Source organism: Mycetomoellerius zeteki, unplaced genomic scaffold (genome assembly GCF_001594055.1).
Source record: "Mycetomoellerius zeteki isolate Tzet28-1 unplaced genomic scaffold, Tzet1.0 scaffold52, whole genome shotgun sequence".
NCBI classification, from domain to species: domain Eukaryota; kingdom Metazoa; phylum Arthropoda; class Insecta; order Hymenoptera; family Formicidae; genus Mycetomoellerius; species Mycetomoellerius zeteki.
In genome coordinates, this window is record NW_017257523.1 from 1,725,011 (window position 1) to 1,745,131 (window position 20,121).

The 20,121-nt window shown below is 41.2% G+C and overlaps 1 protein-coding gene across 3 annotated transcripts in view; it reads right to left on the reverse strand.

Moving 5' to 3' along the window:
• Window positions 1-2,157: 2,157 nt before the first annotated feature.
• Window positions 2,158-20,121, reverse strand: part of Sema2a (Semaphorin 2a) — a 351,866-nt gene continuing 333,902 nt past the window's right edge. For all 3 annotated transcript variants that reach the window (XM_018455942.1, XM_018455941.1, XM_018455943.1), the window contains 8 exons: window positions 15,523-15,585; window positions 14,408-14,515; window positions 12,286-12,556; window positions 7,731-7,961; window positions 6,763-7,176; window positions 6,379-6,655; window positions 5,473-5,920; window positions 2,158-4,642 (listed from right to left, as the gene is read on the reverse strand). In XM_018455942.1, the coding sequence (XP_018311444.1) occupies window positions 4,568-4,642; window positions 5,473-5,920; window positions 6,379-6,655; window positions 6,763-7,176; window positions 7,731-7,961; window positions 12,286-12,556; window positions 14,408-14,515; window positions 15,523-15,585 (1,887 nt within the window). In that variant the 3' untranslated portion in view covers window positions 2,158-4,567. The remainder of the gene's footprint in view (window positions 4,643-5,472; window positions 5,921-6,378; window positions 6,656-6,762; window positions 7,177-7,730; window positions 7,962-12,285; window positions 12,557-14,407; window positions 14,516-15,522; window positions 15,586-20,121) is intronic.

Genomic DNA, 20,121 nt, shown 5'->3' on the forward strand with positions numbered 1-20,121 from the left:
GTCCGTAATCTTCAGGATACAAAAAGTAAAGGATACACGCAGCGCCATGTGTAGCAAATCCTTCCCCGTCCCACCCCCTCCGCTACACCACCCGAGAAACGAGTCTACGCTTCCAATACTTGAAACCTAAGACAGTCGTCGGCTAGTCCTAGTGATATATTTTAATAAATCATTATCGCGGGTCTATCCTTCTTTCCTTTTTCTTCCTATCATAGTAGTATGTCGTCATAACTAATTATTCAGTTAGGGTATCTCTCCCCCCTTTGCGTTTTCCCTTACATGAGTAACCACGAGGGCTGTCACCCAAAATCGTTTCGTATCGCATACATTAAACCGAGTCTATAGTCTATCTCGCCTTCTCGCGGTCGACGTTGCGGGATAATCGATTAGGATTTCGCAGGCAGTGTTTGAGGTCTTTTATTAATTTTTTTTCTCTCGTTCGGGTGCGTTTCGAGCTCACGTCTCGACGAACAGCGGCGAAACTACTTTGCCTCGCTGGCGGGGCAAGCTACCTTCCTCTACGTCGCCGATAGATCGTTCCGCTCGCGATATCCCGCCGCATCAATCGCATTCACGCAACGTACAGTAATCTTACAAATAATATATCTAACAACTTTTAGTTCAACTTAGATTGCTTTCCGTGATCACGCCTACTCCAACCCGAAGCGCGTCTTCGTGCACTCGCATCGGGCACGCACTTCTTCGCACTTGGCAAGACTGCGACCATCATTCACGATCGATACACCTTCCCTCTCTCCATCACCGTAAACACGCGATTGACGTGACATGGTCCGCAAGGACTGCACGAAGGCGCTCTTAGCCAAAGTTCGTGTACTTTACTATTCTATCGTAATATTACGTTTGCTTTTACTCTTTTTATAACTTTCTTTAAATATACGATAGGTAGGTTTACTATTCTTTACGTATCGATCCGTGACATCATGCAATCGGACGCATGCACACACGCGCACACACGCAACGTGCAGCTTTTCTCTGTTCATCTTTATATCCAGACGTGTCTGCGATCTACTACGATCCGGGACGTCGGTTGATGACTGGAGAAATTTAAGGATGATTTGTAGATACAAGTGGACCGAACGGATCGTCGAGAATCCGCTTCCCATTTCTCATTCAAAACGCGCAAGTTGTGCGTAAGAATCTTTCACAAGGTCAACGGAATCCTCGTCGATCCGCGCGACTTCGAGACTAGCTCAGTCTCGATCCGAAAGTCTTTCGATTTTCTCTAATGTGTGTTCGGCCTTAATCCTACGTCATAATACTATTCAATACTTGTTGAAGCTCATAATAAGTACATACTCGAGGATTAGATTATTGTATTATTCTCTTACATCTTCCTAGGTCTCGCTTAGGTACAACTCCGCTACTTCGATCTCTTAGATTTTTCAGCGGTTTCCTTATCGAAGTTCTTCTTTCTTATCGCGTACCATCTCGTATAGGTTGAGCCTTATAGGTACAAAAGGTAAATCGTCAATCGCGACGATCTCTGTACAGAAGTTAATAACAGCCGCGCCCATCGGGCAACTCCGCGCTGCTGTATTATCGAGGATACTGTGAATGTTACAATATAAATGTCTATGTACAAACTTAAGAGTAAGAGCGAAACTATCACCGATGCGATCAACTACTTGAGGGAACTGAAATCCGTATTTAGAAAGGCGTCATGACCTCCCCTACTACTCTTTATAGTCTACGTGTATGTGTGCTGATTATGGCTGGCTGGGTGCTATCTCGATACGTCGATCGTTCGACAAACCGCGCTAAATGAGCACCGGTAAACATTTGTTGTCGCGTTGATCATAAAATGTATGTCGAGATCTCCGAGGAAAAGTCGGACGGACGCTAATACGAACGCTATTTCGACTATAGTGCGAGTTTGTATATTTTCATGGACGATTGCTAAACGAGGACGTATGTATTTGCAAAATTAGCGATGAAGCATGGTAAAATTGAATTTCTGTCATTTTCGAATGTGTCGAAAAATATCCGTTTGCATTGTTGAAAAACATTTGTTTATTCAGAGATCGAGAGATATTTTTTTGTGGCCAATCAACTTGACTGAATGCGGATAGTCGAAATACTAACAATAGATTAAAATCATGTCGTTTTTTGCTTTTTAGCAGTAAGTCTTCTCTGTCGTTTTTATAAAAATATAACGCTATTATCTATGTACAGATAATCACGAAGTCGGAAACGCCCGTTCCCATGTCCGAAAGAAGCTCTCGAGCGGTATAACAAAACAGAGCGTAATGAAAGCTAACGGTAGTAAAATAAAAAAGAAAAGTAATAATCAATGTATTTGATATCTTAAGATAAACCAAATATAACGGCAAATATGTCAAAGTTTCAGTTTTCGGGCGAAGCAGACTTCACGGACGATGCGCGTCCTATGCTATAAGCTTTTCTATGCCGAAACATGTACATGTTGCATGTATGCGGATAAAAAAGCGCAATGCTGGGTCCAATAGCCCGCGCAACCTCAAGTCCGGAAGTCGTCGAAACGATCGCTCGCCTCGATGTTCCCCAGCACCGCGTTTAGTTTTATTGGCGGTCGTTACTCCGGTTTACTCAGCGATACCGCGGGATGCAACGAGAGATCTCTCTGGCCATGTTCATCGAAAACTTATAAGCAAACATGTATAGCCTCTACGCTAATATTAGACTTATCTAAGCGGAAAATGTGTACACGTGACTCCCAAGTCCGGTATTATGTACAGTGCACGGGCGCGTATATAACGATCGCCGTTAATCGCTCGTTAGGCGTGTAACGCGTTTTTCTCGTGCACGCGCGTGTATGTCTGTGAGGAAAGGATCGGATAAAAAAAAGAACAGACGGGGTTACTTGCGTTTGAAAGAAATGTATACGTGGATCTGAAACTACGATTCTTATCGGTTTTCTTTAAAGGAAATAAACCCGCGTAGCACCTTGATTTAAAGGAGGGGAACGGGGAAGGAATGTTTGGTTCTCGACGATGACGCGTCGTGAAGGTACTCGAGGTGGTTCCTCGCGAACTGGAGTATGTCAATTTTTTCGAGGGTTCCGCGCGACACGAAGCGACACGCGAATACGACGCACTTTTGTCGACATAATGCGAATGCGCGGGAATAAAAACACGGCGTCATCGTATGCTCGTTTCGCTCGTACATGAAGAATAATGGTGATGATCAAAACGGCACGAAGGTTCTCGCAAACAAAAGATAACAGGCAGTAGCTCGCGCGATCGTCGAGATGCGATATATGAAAGAAAAAACGAAGGAAAACGCGGAGGTGCGCAGGGATACGAGAGCTGAGTGGGTGGGTCTGAAGGGTGCAGGTAGAAAATAGGCGTGTGTGCGCCGCAAAAGCGGCGAACGTGATATGGAAAGCTAACCAGCGTCGCGCGAGTGCAGCAGCGCAGCGGCGGCTCGCATGAAGGTCTCTAAAGCCGATAATAATCTCATATGTAACCTGCGTGACGTCGTAAACGCGCCGTTGGTCACGTTTCGTTTTTTTTTCTCCTTTCTAACGTTTTACCTTTCTTTCCTCGTCTGACGCCACCGCTTCCTCTCAGCCTCGCGGGTGCGAGCCGTTTGCAACTATTCTCCAATCGATGCTCCCACCTCCGTTGTAGGGAAGCTCCATCTCGACTTCGTTTGTGTTGTCGGTCGCTTCTATCTTCCGGATGCGAAAACAACTGCAAGGTAACGCGCCATTCTCCTTTTGACGCACCGCTTAATTTTGATGTTTTATCGATAATCGATATCTTGGTCACGATGATATCACGATCAACGTTGCGTCGTCTTCCGTAAATGAGGCTTCAATATCATATGTACACATAAAATTCCCTCCCATCTCGCAAAATTAATTAAAAGTTCAAGGAAAGAAAACTGTGCGTTTCTCCATGCAGCATCGACCGGTCCAGATGTGAGAGGAATCAGGACTTTATCCATGATTCTTCGGCACAAAAGGTATCGTTCATTCACCCCGAGGAACATCACTCCGCGTGATTGCGCAATCGTATCGAAATTTACGAGCCGAGGATTGTCCCGCTGACTCCGCGCTTCTTTCGCGGCGTCCAGCGTCCGGTCTCACTTTCGCGGATCGCACGCGACACGTCTATTTACAGCGAGACGAGTACGATATATATATATCTATATATATGTATATATGTATACATATATATACACGTAACGGAAAGTTGGATGCGCGACGAGAACGGAACTGGAATATTCTTGCGGGTCACCGATCGCCAATAAACTCGATGGTCACTCGCGATCGGCAGCGCCGACGAGAAGCTCTCGGGCACCGTGGCACGTGGATAATAGTATACACGATCGATCATACGTTCTTCACACCTTTTACGTATTCAGTTCACCGTTTGGACCGACTTCAGTCACTTAAGAGTCCTCGAGTAACCAGCGGGCCAAGCGCAGTGGCGTGACCGGCCAACAAGAAGGCCAGGCCGATCCAACCGGTTGTGGTCCAGCCGCGATTCCTTGGCGGGACGCTTATGCGTATCATCGTATCATCGTAATCTCGGCTCGACGAGGGACCCAATGATCGGCTCCATCAGACGAGGGGCGTGCCGTACACCTCGTTCGTGTGTAAATTCTGATTGCTGTCGTTCTGTCTCGAGGCGCATTGCTGCAACAGAGAAAACACGCACGTCGATGCTGTAAAGGGAATTGCATCTCGATTCCCGAATGTATTGTATTAAACAACATTGTTGCTTCGTGTACTGTGTACCACGTGTTCGAAACTAGATGATCACTATATGCTGCGTGAAATCAATTCGCGTAAGTAAATATGAATAAATTTCACAATCGATCATAACTGATTTCACTGCAGCATATTCATGTAAATTATAAGAGATTATTATGAACTCATCCGTCATGATATACGATATAATAAAATATTAACGATCGCCTTAATACAAGCGCAAATATTTATATAGAGTAAACGCGTAAAATCGGCTAACCACATTAATAATTCTGTTGTGCAAATTATATTGATTTTGATACGCATTAAGAGTTGTCATTGCGTAATACATAAAAGATCACGAACGATTTTGAACAATCACAGAGTAATTCTCATTTGCCGGCTATCAAATGTAATTATATTTATCGATACACATTATCGATTTACAGTTATACGCCGTAGGTGTATTTTCCCCACAATAAACTTTATCTCACATCGAGCAATTTCATGATAAATATTTAATTTTCGTCCATCCATTCTGATGCATATAAAGATAACTGAATATACGTAGAATCTGCTGAATTGTACATCGTTTTTGCAATGCAAATTTTGAACGGTTCGATTACGGTTTATGACAATTCCATGTACGTATATAACGGACGGTGATATGAATATCTGAGATATACGGCAACGTCATTTCGCTCCCGGTATTTGAAGAAGATATCTATCGACGTTATATCGATTGATCCGAGGAGGAGTAAGATGAATCGACTTACCGCTTGCTTTCTTTCCCAGCTCTTCATCGCCGACTTGTACTTTTCGAACTCGTGACACCAGTCGGAATAAATCTTCTGATAGTCATTGGACTTGGCAGGCGCCGAACATCTGTGCGCGTCCACAGTGATGTTGTACGAACACAGGAGAGCACCGCCGAGCCAACAGTCGTATCTGCCGGCGTCCTGCTCGTTCACGCCGACGATTACCAGACCCTTCTCCGAAGTCTCGATGAATTTGTCGCCGCCGGCGCCGTACTTGTACGCGATCTGATACCTTCCCTTCTCTTTGCTGTAATGGTACCACCGCACCTCTTGGTTCGCCAGGACCTCCGGCATCTTCACGAAGCAACCCAGATGCACCGACTGGCCCCACGTGACAACCAGTTTCCGTTTGCCGACGCTGCTGTCGCAAACGTCTGCCGTGGTGTTCGACACGTCTTGAAGAAGACTGCGAACAGAAAAAAATTTGAAATAAAAATCAAAAGTCACGATTATACGTACAATAATTCTGTCGCGAACACGTAATCTCGAACATTCACGTTGCCGTTGATTTTATTCCGAAATATTTCGAAATTGAATTTTGATTCGTCAGCTGCAATTTTCTTTTTTCCTTTATTTTATTTTATTTTTTTATTTTTGTAAAAGTATTTCGTTTCACCGGACGGAAATGAATCTGCGGTAACTGAAATATACGATGCGTAAAATCGGCGCGAATATTTCTGCTCCGAAATCTGCGTGCCGTAATCAAGCGAGTAAATTATGACGAAAATTGAATGTGTTTCATTCTTTGTTTTTTTATAATACGTGTGCATCTTGCGTAAAATTAAAGATTATAAATTGCACTCCGCGTGTGTATTCGCAATGTATTTTACGATCACGTTTACGGAGAATGCGATGAGCACTTACCCTGGTTCGTAAGGTTTACACGTGTTTGAGTCCTTATCCCATCCACAGTAAGGATCGTGGACGCATCGCAGGCAGTTGTCGTATCGTCGAGTGCACATTACCAGATCGATCTGCTTTATCCGATGATCCGATGCAACGTAGAGAGCCTTATGTTCCTTCGAGATCTCCATCGCCTGTATCGGCTCGCCAGGCGTGACATCGAAAACATCCAGCAAGATCGACTGGGATTCGCCATTATTGTCGATCCACTGTACAACTTTGTGGACGCGGCCATCACCTATAACACGTGATAAGAGGCATGTGTTCACGCATTTTTATCAAGGAAGAATAAGTTATCAGATCGCGTTTCTATTCATCTTGACGGATATTCGATAGTTTGCTTACTAGAGCCGGCGTAGTAGACAGTATAATCCAAATCAATGCCCACGAAGTCGATGCGCAGTTTATCGACGACCAATCGCGTAAGCATGACGTCCCGCTTGTAGAAGACCGGTTTCTCGTTCTCGTGCGAAATCGCGGAGTCCATCAGCGGATGGGATCTTATGAAATTCAGGACGGTGTCCGGCAACGTCTCTGTGTCGTTGACACATTGACCCGGGCGCGGTTCTGGAACCTTGTTGGACAAGACTGGTAGCCACGCGCTACTGCTAGTTGCTTGCTCTTTGAACTTTCCGCGAAAAGCCTCTTGGATGGCGTCAATGTGGAAGGAACATATCGCGGAACCCATTAACCCATTCGTCGATGTGGTGAAGGTACCATAGAAATGCGTATCGTCACCCGGCACCTTATAAATGCTCTCTGAGCAAGGATGCAATAATGTAATTACATGTCGCCAGAATATATGAGTCAGAATGTGAATATAATAATAGCGAAAATAGTTTTGTTCCCCGTTAAAAATAAAGATTTTGTAACATTACATATCATTTCGATTAGAGACACTTTTATTATAACATTTTTTATATTAGAGAAAAATAATTATAAATATCTTTAATCCTCTGCCGGGAAAAAATTGGGATTTTTAAAAGCACCATCAATATTTTGATTGTGAATTTTAATAGATAAATTTAAATCTGTAAAAAAATGAATAAAATGCAGTCCGACTTCTAATATATCAGAATTTTTTTAGATTTTTATATAATCCGGAACAATAAAAAAATTTGCTCTGTTTTTCAAAAACCCTCTATTGTGCTGACGGAAAAGTTAAAATTAATGTTGCCGGCGGAGGGTTAAAAGCACTGAATTCTAAGTATAAAAAAGTAGAAAGGAAAGTGTAATTTACACTATAAAAAATATGTCATACAGCAAAAATATATATCATGTTGTACAACATATATGCCGATATATATACTCACGTATTTCGTTGAAATAAAACGGGAACTCGCCAGGTATCGAGCAATTCAATCTGGCCTTGAGGTATGTGGCCCAATTCTGCGAGAGTATATTTTTACCGCCAGTGTCCCTCTTGCAGACTCTCGCCACGCGGGAATACACACTTTTACCGCAGTTTATGTATTCGACCGCGGTCTCGCGGAAAAAGAAGAACACGTGGCTGCCAATGTCGAACGAACCCACGAAGTTCGGTTCTACAAAGATAAAAAGGTGTGATATTATTAATCCTCTGATATTTTCGAGCGCTTTGAAATCTGTTTCTCAATTCGTAATTCTATGTACGTTTCCTCGCTGAGACGATATTTCGCAGTTGCAAAACTGTTCAACCGGAATATTCTGGCGAATTTATATGGTCGCGTAATCTAGCCGTTAGCGCGTCTACCTCATTCTACAGCAAAATAACTGCATCTAGAGCAGATAGTTCGCGTAGATACTCCGCAATAAGCGCACACAATAATAATCGCGAATCGAGTATTCGCCGCGGGTGGTACACGAGAAGATGTCCTTGCTCGTTCTATGCGTAAAAACTTTCATCGCCGGGACTGTTCCAGCTCCGTTCAAACGCGGACAATAATCTCCTCCAAATTCCGCTTAACCGCAGGCAGTTCGTAGGCAACAGTATTATTTTGTGCCTGTTTCAAGAACAAGTGGGAGGAAGGGAGAGTAAAAAACGAATATTATAGCAGAGCTTAGAAATAATGCACTTTAATTGCGTCCCTTGAAAACGTTTCGTGGAAAACATACTGAATTCAGTGAAAAAATAATTTTGCAATCTCGTGTCATTTGTTAAATTAATTTTATAATAAATTTCTTAAAATTCATCTCCTCAAATACATAAATAACTAAAATTAAATCGCAATTCATCAACATCCAGCTCGAAAAACTGCACAGCATGAGAGAAGTGCCATTAAATCGGCTTTATTGAATTTCGCGTAGTAGAATTATAAGAATTTATTATCATCTTTGAATAAATTGCGCGAAGAAAGAGTCCGAAATAACACTATTAAATTCGTATTGCCAAATTATACCTAATTTGAATTTTAATCGTTTCTAAAATCATTTCTGATATCTAAAAGTCGTCACTGTTCTTACTCAATATGTTGTTAATTTAACTAAAACAATGAAGTTAAACATTAAACTCAAGAAATATATTAAATTCAAATTAAATTTAACTTATTATTGACTAAGTGTCATACGTAATATGGACGTTGTTTACTTTGAAACTAAGCAATTCAGTCACAGAAATAAATTGATTTACATTTTGACATATATGGAAGTTAAAAATAACAAAATATTATTTAACTCGAGAAACTGAATTACTATTGTTTCTTTTGACCTAACAATAAACTTCTCAACGGTTTAGTGAGCCCATTGGGGAGCGATTCCAAGACATCTTACAGTTAAGAAATATTACACGTAATTACCATAATCCGCCTAGTTGAAAATAATTTACTACATATCAACTTCAATTTGTTTTGCCGATTTTCGATCAACGATTTTCGTGTATTTGTGGTTTGGCTAAAAACTAGATTCAGATCCGATATGCGCCATGGCATAAATCGCGCAAATATTTACGTTATTCGTAGCTCGATGCAAGCGTTGCGGTTTAATCTTGGTGTAATTGCTTGTTGTACCGAGGAAACTGATTTACCCCGCACAACGATGAAATTGGAGTTGTGTGACACGAGAAAATAGCGAAGAAAATCGAATTTTTCCACGTTCGAATCGCGTCAACGTCGCCAGAATCGGGCCGGGCCTCTCTCGTCGATTTTACATTATGCGGCGGCGCTCGGCTGGAGGCCGCCGCAATCTCTCTCACGGTTCAGCGATTAAATCGATTGTCTGACGCTTCGACGGCGGAAGTTTGATATATTGGGGCGGTACAAGCCCATGTAGATAGACAGAGACGAGCGAGAAGGAGAGAAATAATTTACGAAGAGGAGACGTGGAAGCATCTCATAGCGAGATGACTTTTGATTGTGTACCCCGACGTTGTTGACGAGTAACATACGATGGAGTTCGAACACTGAAAGTGCTCGCTTATGCTTCAAGAAAAAGAGCGTCTCGTTACATCGCGACGAAAAGAGACTTTTACATTTTAAATACAGCGGAAAGGAAGATGGTTAATGTTCAAGCGAAATTCCGCACGTGCAAGGATCCGTGAAAGTAGACGCTCGTCAGCTAGTTATTCAAAGCTTGTTAAGTCCACTGCGTTCTGCTCCCTATTTTTCTTCGTCTCCCTTTCCGTCTGCGATTTACCCTCCCGGAGCCGGTTTTCCTTATCATGACCTCGCACCACGAACCGCATCAGTCTTCATTGCGTCTTGCCTTGCCGCCAAGTAAACCGAAGAAGCGAGAAAGAGAGGCTATGAGCGAAGAAGGAAGGTCGACGCTGAGGAAGGGTCGGAGAGTCGCAAAGATTATACGAGGAGCGCGCGTGGAGCCCATCCGTCTCTTCCGGGACTCTCGTCTGCTTTTAATCAACGCCTCTGTTAATAGACAAACTCGATGCAGAGAATGATCCTTGATGGTGGCGCTCAGTAGTCTTGCTTGTAGGGTCTAAACGGAGGTGGCTCCTGGCAGCTTGGAAGGTAGAGGAATAGGCAGAGGCGAAAAAGAGATAGAGAAACAGGGAGAAAAACAGAGAGGGAGGGTAGAGGGAGGGAGGGGGGGAGGAGAGAGAGAGAGAGAGAGAGAAAAAAGAGAGAGAGAGAGAGAGAGAGAGAGTAGCGAAAGGGCTGCTGGTTCGAAATTAAACGACGAAACAAATGGCTAATCATGCGTCCCGCGGGAGGGCGCGAAGGATACAAAGTGGGACAAAGTCGTCCAACCATTCCCTCCGGCTTTTGCCGCTTCGATACCGCGACCTTCCTTCCCGACGACGACGGTTGAAGGAGTGGGTTCGAGTGGTGGCACGCTTCGACAGAGTGAGGAAAAGCGGAAGCAGCCCCCTCGAGAAATACAAAGCAGCCATCTAACCGTCTTGCGCCATTATTACGGTTCGATATATCGCGCATGAACGCTCACCGCAAAAGGATTGTGACAAGGATGAAGTTAAAATTAATTTTTATCCGGACAACTTATTTTTTCATCGACCAGAAAAAAAATAATTTTTATTATAATAATTAATAAATCAAAAATGTTTATTTAGCAAGAACTTATATAAATATTTCATTTGCATTTGACTCGACGAACTAACGAACGGATAATATTCAATGGGAAATGTAAACTATTTGTGGAACAAGATTTTCTTGACAATCATTTTAAAACGCAGACAGTCAAAGAATAGAGAAGGATTTCGATATTAAACGCTCGTATAACTAAATTTCGTATAACTAAAATTTCTACGTATTCCTCGTGTCCCGTCACGACCGACGAACCTAACGAATCGGATTCTATTTACACTTGATCATCGCAAATCAGCGCGCTCTGCGCCCCTACCTCTCGCGAGTTACGCTATTAAATTCCATGTCGGATTGTGTGTCTATATTCGACGCACGTCCTAATCTACATTTTCCAATTTCCTTGCCGGGCCGCTTTTGCCGCGCCTCTCACGTTCCGCGCTCCGATAACGAAAAATCGAGAGGATCGCAATAATCCCGGCCGACGAATCAGAGAGCCGGTAAAACTGATTAAAGCTCGGGCTTCCGAACTACGCGGGACTGAGACGAGGTAAAGCGGGAGAGAGCGGTTTCCGGCGGATGGACGGGAAAACTTTAACTTCTTCAGTCGACTCGCTTTCTCTTCTTTTTCTCGAAAAAGGAGAGGGTACTTTCGTCGAGAACGCAGCGTTTAGGACGAGGAAGATCGCGTCGGGGTGTTATTTTATTACCCCGTTTGTAGAGAAAGAGAGAAAGATCCGGCACCCTCTCTAACCGGTCCGATAGCGAACCTAGCGCCGACATCGCCCTCCAAACTCCTATAATTCCACTTCTAACCCACCCCTGCCGTCGTTCCCCTGCTTTTCTGCGCGAGAATCTCCTCGTCGTCGGCGAGGAAGGCAGTAGTACCTTTGGAAAATAGGCGGGGCAGTTTATTCGCATCCATTTGAACCCGAAGCGTGTTCCCGGCTGACGGGGTCCTACTTCAAAGCTCCCTGTCTATTTCCTAAGCAGCACACCCTTCCTGCATGGTTTCTTCAGGAAGACCTGCTTCGCTTTTTAGCCGATCAAGGACGACCCCCTCTTTCTGTTAATACTATGCGCTCTAAGCCTAATGGAAATTTCATTGTTGCCTCGACACGCCGTAATTATCTTCCAGTAAAGATTTCTCTATGAAGTGCGGAGATTTAAGTATATTTGGTAATGGTGGACGTACCGATCGATATCTATATGTAGGAGAGACATAATCATAGAAAATATGCGTCCAAAAAATACTATCACATCGAAGATTCGAACACGTCGAATATTATAAAGTCATTGAATATCATCTTCGATTCAATAAAAGAATATAGATATTCTATTAAGTTTAATTATTAAGCTCTTTGCTATTGATATCGTTTGTGAAAAGAGTACTCACTATCGAGCCACTTGGAGTCGTACTTGAGTGTCCTCTTGAAGCTATATGTCTTACGACCGGTAGTCAGATTGTAGAGATCCGTGCGGAAGATTACGGTATCGGCTTTGGTGAACTCGGCGTTCGTGCCGGAATAAAGAGCTGGCAGGTCTCCGGGATTGCCCTTCTCGACCCAGACCGCCGTCGAATTGTCCGCAGGGTCATAAGGGCACTTCGCGATACCCATTCCCACTCCCGGGACAAACTCGTGGCGCGGTAAGTGAGTCAGATTGCTCTGGAAAGAACATCATTTGGGGGACGTGATCAGATAGGTACAGATGATAAGATGTTATAGAAATAAAAGGGGTGAGTTAAAAGGCACAAATTTTACAGAAGGTAATAAAATTATAAAACCAGCTTGATTAACTTTTAAATAAGTAGGTGGTTTAAAACGCAAATTGATAGATAGAATGCTCATAATACTCCTATATATAAAAGATTTTTAATTTTATAATTATGTTTTTATTAGTTTTTTTTTTACTTTTATTATTAGTCAAATTTGTATTAGTCATATCTTTATAAAATAAAGGAATGTAAAAATAATAAAAATTTTAAGATTTTCGAGCACTAGGCAATACTTTTCATTTTTCTTTTTCAGAACGAGATTTTAAAGAAAATTATATCTGGGGTATTGTGGCCATTTCATCTATTCACTTAAAGAGGTTCAGTTAAAAAAAATATCACACACAATTTCAAGCCGATTAATAAATTTGTACATGAAAGAAATAACGAAAGAAATAATTTTGAAGCATGTTATATGGTATAATAAATTTATAATATATATTTATAAAATTTAATACCGAATATCTTGATGTAACTTTATTTAGTAGCTACAATTTCTAGCAGTAGCTTAGGTAAGCGGCTGGATGTTATTATTACGCGAGATGTTACGGCACACCCGGGACTCATAATGTTTAGCAAAGCGAAACTGTTGTATCTTTTGTCGTGTTGTTATACGGATACTTAAGCGCAAGATTCATCTGCTCGGACGCTTTGATGCACTTTACACAACTTTGCAAATCACATCATGCGGATTTATACTATTGCGATAATGCATGTAAATTTCCATTAATAACAGCATTATTCATTATATGGCTTTAAATATTTCGACGGGAATTAAATTAAAATGTACCGAGGAATGCGTGAGTGGCGGTGAAATTTATTCGTAACGCGAAAATTAATTAACGATATTATTTTCAGATGCCTCTTCGCGTTCTGTTATTAATTAATTAAATTAAGCGTAAAGCAGCACAAATCGGTGTGCGTTGCACATATCACGCTGAATCCGTAATATATTTTAAGGGAAGTTGCGGATGTATTTAACATCGTTTCGCATTTTCAATTTTCAATAAACAAATGACAGCAAACGTTTAAACGTATATATATTTTTTTTCAGCTCTTTGTCAGACCGATTGTCGTTTTTAACAATTTCACAATCCAATCACAAACTGTCGCGTATTACAAAATCAAATTTAACGAATTTATTTAGTATATGTTGCATTCGTAAAGTATAAAAGGAAAAGAGAATTGAATGATGTGAAAAAACAATTGTAGTATTTATTTTAATATCCTACTATTGAAAAAATAAAATAATTCATCATATTATAATATTATAACTGAGAAGTTTAATGATGTTTAGTGATCGACGATATTTAAAGATATCGGTAGATATCTTAATTGTCTATTTATGTTATCTTTAGACACTTCACCTGCTCACTTAAAGGTTATATTTTATGTAAGATATATAATAATTTATATACAATCTCAAATCCACATTTACGCACAGAAAGAATAGTTTACTGAAATATCTAAAAATGTAGCTGGCTACAGATCTGAAAAATAATTTTGTTCAATCATTAAAAAATTATGTATTATTTCAGAACGCTCAAACTGGTTGCTAGAATGTCAAAACTTTTTACAGAGCACTGCTCTTCGTGCTTGAGATTCCTGCGTAATTATTTCGATGGGTTAACAAAATTATTTTCAAATCTTTATTTTGCTAAATTTTTAGATATTTCAGCAAAATTGTCCTTCCGTGTATGTGTTTTATATTTTTTTTTATTTGAAAATAACATGGAAAACTTACATAAATCACCCAATCCTTAGGTGAATGTGCGTTCGTACCACACATGTAAAGGCGATTGCCGTCTCCCATCGGCTGTATCACTCTTATATGATTTCGACAGTCGAAATGCTGGAAAAAGAAGAATCGGAAAAATTAAATTCAGTAGTGCGACGTGTGTTGGCGATGAGAAAATCGTTGCAGACATAATGCATAGTGCCCGTAGATGAGTTCAATACGCGGCCGTGTTCTCTTCGAACTCTGGGAAAGCGAAAGATCGCGTCGCGTGCGCGGTGGAGTCGTCGCGGTCGATCACGTCGTGCGCGTATTTCGCGGCGAATCGGTGCACGGGAAATGAATTGGCTTTGTCGTCACGTAGGGAATATTTGCGTGGACCTTACACCTCGACGACGATGCGTACACGGTGCATACGAATGAAGCTGTGATAAGCGCGCGCGAGCACGCGTGTCTATGAAACAGAACGCAATCGTGCTCGTTTTATCGCTGTAGTACTACGTTTTCAGAATATGAATAAAAATGGATGCGCGTGTTAAAAAATCAGAGTTCCAGATTAACTTTAATTTCCGGCCCAGATACGATAATTTGGGAAAACTCCATCACACGTAAGACTCTTCTTGACGTTACAATATTTATGTCAAGATTCATTAAAATTTATCTGATTAAAGTAGATGAAATAAAGAGAGAGCTTAGCTAACGGAACTTTAATATACTTGTATAATTCAGAAATTAAGACGCAGTGCGGTAAAAGTTGGTGTAGATTATTCGGAAAGAAGAATGCTACGATGAGATCCCTTTGCGTTAAAGATACAAATGAGATACATTCTCTCTCGAATCTGGAATAACACCGCAGTGTCTATTAAAAAGTAAGCTTGCATCTTTCGTTTCGCGCGCCTTCAAAGAAGCTGGTTCTTTTTATTTTACTCCACGTCGACTGTTTGTGACTTTTTTCTCCTCGATGTTACGTTCGATGTCTTTTTTTTTTTGCAATCACAATTCTTTGGCCTTTCTGTTTCAGAACGCATTCAGGCCAGTTTGCCGGTACCGGAATTAAAATTCTTCTCAAAGACGACGCGCAATGCGAAAAGAAACGCAAACCGAACTGTGAGAAAGAAACCTACCTCTGATTTGCCTTTGGACACGCAATTTGCCACATTGCTAGGTTCCAGATTCAGAGCGTCTCTCTGCAACAAAGAAAAAACATAAATTATATCACATTGTCTTGTAAATTAAAGCAAAATTTATTGGAAAACTTGGGAGATTTATTGCACGCATGTGTATATAGGTATAACATTTGTTGTAATATATCTTCGAAAGTCTTTGAAGATATAAATCCTTCGAAAAATTCGAATATTTTGTATTGAAAGAATAAAGAAAATCCTATTTCGAAAGCGACCCTATAATTATTCATTTTTTGAGGAAAATCTGCAGGATTCCTCTTTGTAAGTGCCCCTTTCTTACGAATGCTCGACATGCTCGACCTTACAAGAAGTGTTAGAAGTGCATACTTCACATTTTGCCTTGTGTTACGCCACTGTAGCAGCCTCTCGTAACACGGCTAGAAAGACGCTAGAAATACACCAGAATAAGGTCAATATTCAGGATTTAAAGAGAAAATTTTCACGCGGGAAAAGCTAACGAAACTCTTCCTCCCCTTCTCCCTTTCTTTATTTTAAAATAGGTCCTTGGTTGTTCTGAATACGATTCTGTCTCATAATAGCAAGGTTTTCTACGTCACCCTGGAATGTGTCCTTGCGTGAAAATGTTCAGGAAAAGTGTTTTGCAAATATGTACTTGCTATGATGATCACGTTGCGCAACAACCTCTTCCTATTGCGGTACGCTCTATGTATATGTCGATAGAATACGATCACTGCGTAGGAAGTGGTTCGCTTGCAAGGTCAATCGTCCGAAACGTAGACCTAACAATCGATCTCCTGCGGACGCCGCGTGCCGTTCTACGGGAATGTCACAGCCAGAAACGGAGTCGATGTTCGACATTGTCCCGGCCGAACGTAAGGGTGAGCCAAAACAGCGTTCCCCGACGTTGATCTACGACCAATAAATTACCGAAAGAATCGTTCCGCGTTGCGACGAGCGTTGGACGAATGGTCACGGACAAGAGTAGACAACATAGGACGTTAAATCATAGCAATTTCCACGGGGGGTACAATCAGAGTCTGTGATTCATCTCCGCTCTCGAGAAATCCTCCGAGTGATGCATCGTGATAGTAAACCGAGAACGTGTCAGTCGTATGTAGCGTCCGTTTGCAATTTTATATTCTAAAGTGAATGAACTCAATAATAGTCCTCGCCAATCGTAACGCACTGAAATCCCCGCATTGCGGAGCAAATAAATATACAATATTGTTTCTACATGCGACTCGCTGAACTCTGCAAGTCACATCCTATGCACAATTTGTCGGATAGGATGTACGTTGGCGAGAATCCAGGCGACGCGGTTGAAGTGGATACGAACATGATTTACCTCGGTGTGATGTATACATGGTCGCAATATTCAGAACGGACTTGGAATGCCCTATTATAAGCATAATCCACTTACAAACAGCGTCGCGTCTAGCTCTGCGCAAGTAAGCGAGCTTATCACTGCGGTAACTTCGACTCGAAGTTTCCGATGAGCGTGTACGCTACACGGAATAATAGCATAGTGATAACGGATTACTCGCGACTGTCTCATTCCATTTGACTCGCGCCTGTATTATTCCTCTTGATTTGACGAGCCTCCATCGATCCGTATTCGATCCGGCTTCCATCTTCATCGTTGCTCGAGAAGATTCGGGATTGGCTCAAATATGACTTTCACCTTGGAAAACCATTAAAATCAGTTATAAGCTTTCCTCGTCGTTCGCGTGAGCGTTGATAACGATGTATTACTCGTTAAGCACCGCAGTGCATTAAGACGGTATACACAGCCGGCGGTAATTAAAAGCGGAGCAATTCCTGGTATCCGCGCTTATTCCCGTAAGCCCCTTCTGCAGAGATCTCCTCGTTATACTAATCATTACAATCCGTCTGTGAGCCCGGTACGGAGATGGGAGCGCGAAGATGGTGAGAAATGGCGAAAGATGGTCGGGGAATTTTACGACAGAGGCAGAAAGATAGAAAAAGAGAAAGTTTTTCAGCCTCGTGTTCTTCCGTAGAATACGTGAACATTACAACGTGTAATGCCACTTTTAAAGCCAATCTCGTGTATGTAAAGGATTTTGATTTAAGCACGTAAATTGCGCGTATTCGCTTTTAATTAATCCGAGTGTTTTTACATCCCAATGGTAAAAAAATGTGAATTGTGAAATATCGTTTTGTATAGATATCGTTACAAGTCTTTCGTCTTTAATAGCTATATTTTTTATGAAACTTTAAACATGCAATTTCATCGAGAGCCCGCAATAAAAAAGCGTTACATTAATTAAAATCTTATTTTTGAAAAATATTGTCATAATAAGTTACTTATTCCGTTTAATATTTGTTTGGTTTTTACTTATTTTTTTTAAGAAAATTGAGTCCATATTCATAATGTTCTTAAATACTAATAAATTAAAAAGCAGTCAATAATATATAACATGTTGTTAATATTAATGATTTTAATTGGGATGTAAAAACACCTCAGATGATGTTTATATAAAGAAAAAAATCAAATGATTACTCCCCTGTTAAAACATAATGGCAGTGTTCAGCAAAGAAAGCTGATCAGTGAGCACTCAGTGATTCTTTGATATGATTGGTTCTTGCCTTTTCACTGGATTTAAGTGTAGAAACCAATTATAATAAAGAATCACTGAGCGCTCACTGATCGGTTTTCTTTGCTGAACGCATTAACTGGCATTGTTACGCAACTATGTTCGGTCACGTATGTAATTAGTAACAATCTTAAGGCCGAAGCACAGACCTTTGCATAATGTATAAAGCATAAGAAAATTAACCAATCAAATTCTCTTATTTCATGGAAATGAAGGATTTTAATTGATTCATTTTCCTGTGCATTATGTTTTATGCGTTATGCAAGACTCTGCTCCCGCTCTTACGTGGCATAATTTCATCAAAATCGTATAATGATTTGTATCTTAAGCCTCTAGTTTAGGCAAAATCCCATCATATAATCATTGGAATAAAAAACGTGTATGCACGTTCCTTCGTGAATTATAAATTCGGGCGCTAGAGAGATCTATAGAAGGAGTACACGTAGATGCAGCTGTCGGCAATAATATTGTCGCCAAACCACGATGCATCATTTTATCGCGCCGCCTACGACGCCATTAACTTTATAGCACCAGAGCGTGCCTGCCGGCATGCAAACGCCTCGACTTCCATTACCGGCGTGATACGTCGACTATTAAACAGAAATATCTCCCATCACCTCTCGCCTGCCGGTGTGTCCTACTAAACTCCGGGAATTTGACTGTCGCGGATTTTCTCCTATCATTTCCGCGATAGGATGTTACATTATTTTCTTTCATCAACGCATCCGTTCTATGTTATTACGTCGAAATATAGCACGTTTGTAGAAATTTCGATATTTTTTATTAAAAAATTTATAGATCGATTAACCAAATAACACGGAAATCCTAAGAACATTGTCTTGAAATTGCCTCAAGAAAAAGACATCTGCACCACGTTTACGTTCCATTTCGACTACGCTCGATTCTTTATACTCATGCGCGGAAGCCTTTCTCATTCGCTTCCTCCGTTGAAAGGCTTAGGAGTCGCTGAAATACACGGCTTCAGACTTTCAGTATTCGGGCCGGATTGATTAAGTTCTTGGCAAGGTGACGGTGTTACGACAGAGAAGCGTCCAAAGGTTGTCACTGCTCGTATACTCTCGTTCGTTTGCCCGTCCTTTTCTTTCTTCATTACGCTTCGAGCTTAATCATCGTCGCAATTTGTGCACGTTGAAAATTTCTGTGTGTGCGTGCGTATGCATTTCAGTAGTATGCCAGAAACGGCTTGCAGATGATTAGCTTCCTTGAAACGAAGACGTACTGTACCATTCGCATGCCTCAGTCTTTGTCGATGCCGCCGTTAATTTTCTCCTTTTCAGCTTACTTACTGCTTCCAGTAGTACTGGCGCCGAGCGATTATGAATATAGCATTAAAGACACGCAAGGTTGTAATTATCCTTAAACATGACTCATTTCGAGATATCAGTGAATCGCTCTAAACTAATCTTCTAATTTACTTTAATATAAACGTTACGATTTTGATCTAGAAATGAGTGATATTAGAGACGTTATCTTTCTACTTAAATAATAAAAAAACGTATATACTTTATGAATACTTTCTGCCAAATAGAAAAACGCGGATCAAAGTATTAACGTCAGAAGAAGAGAGAGAAAGTGGAAGATCAACATATGCAAGGAGGGGGATGAGGAATCGTATAATTTACCGTGATAAAATATTAAAGACAGAAGACTACTGTGGCATCCCCAGGGTATCGACACTCCCTAACCTCGGAAACTCAAGAAACGTAACGGTACCTACGAGGCTCCCTTAAAAATTCACGAGTCGAGGCCACCGCGGCGCTTTTTATCTCATCAAATAGTAATGCCGGGCATTGGACTGTTAGGAGGCGGGATCCCCTCAGGCTTTCCTGATCACGCGTCACGTATATTGTCACGGTGTGTCGGGGGGAAAAAATTTAATACGTCTTATTATTTCTATGTTAAATAATTTACGAAAATCTTTGTGCTTTTTTAAAACTTTTCT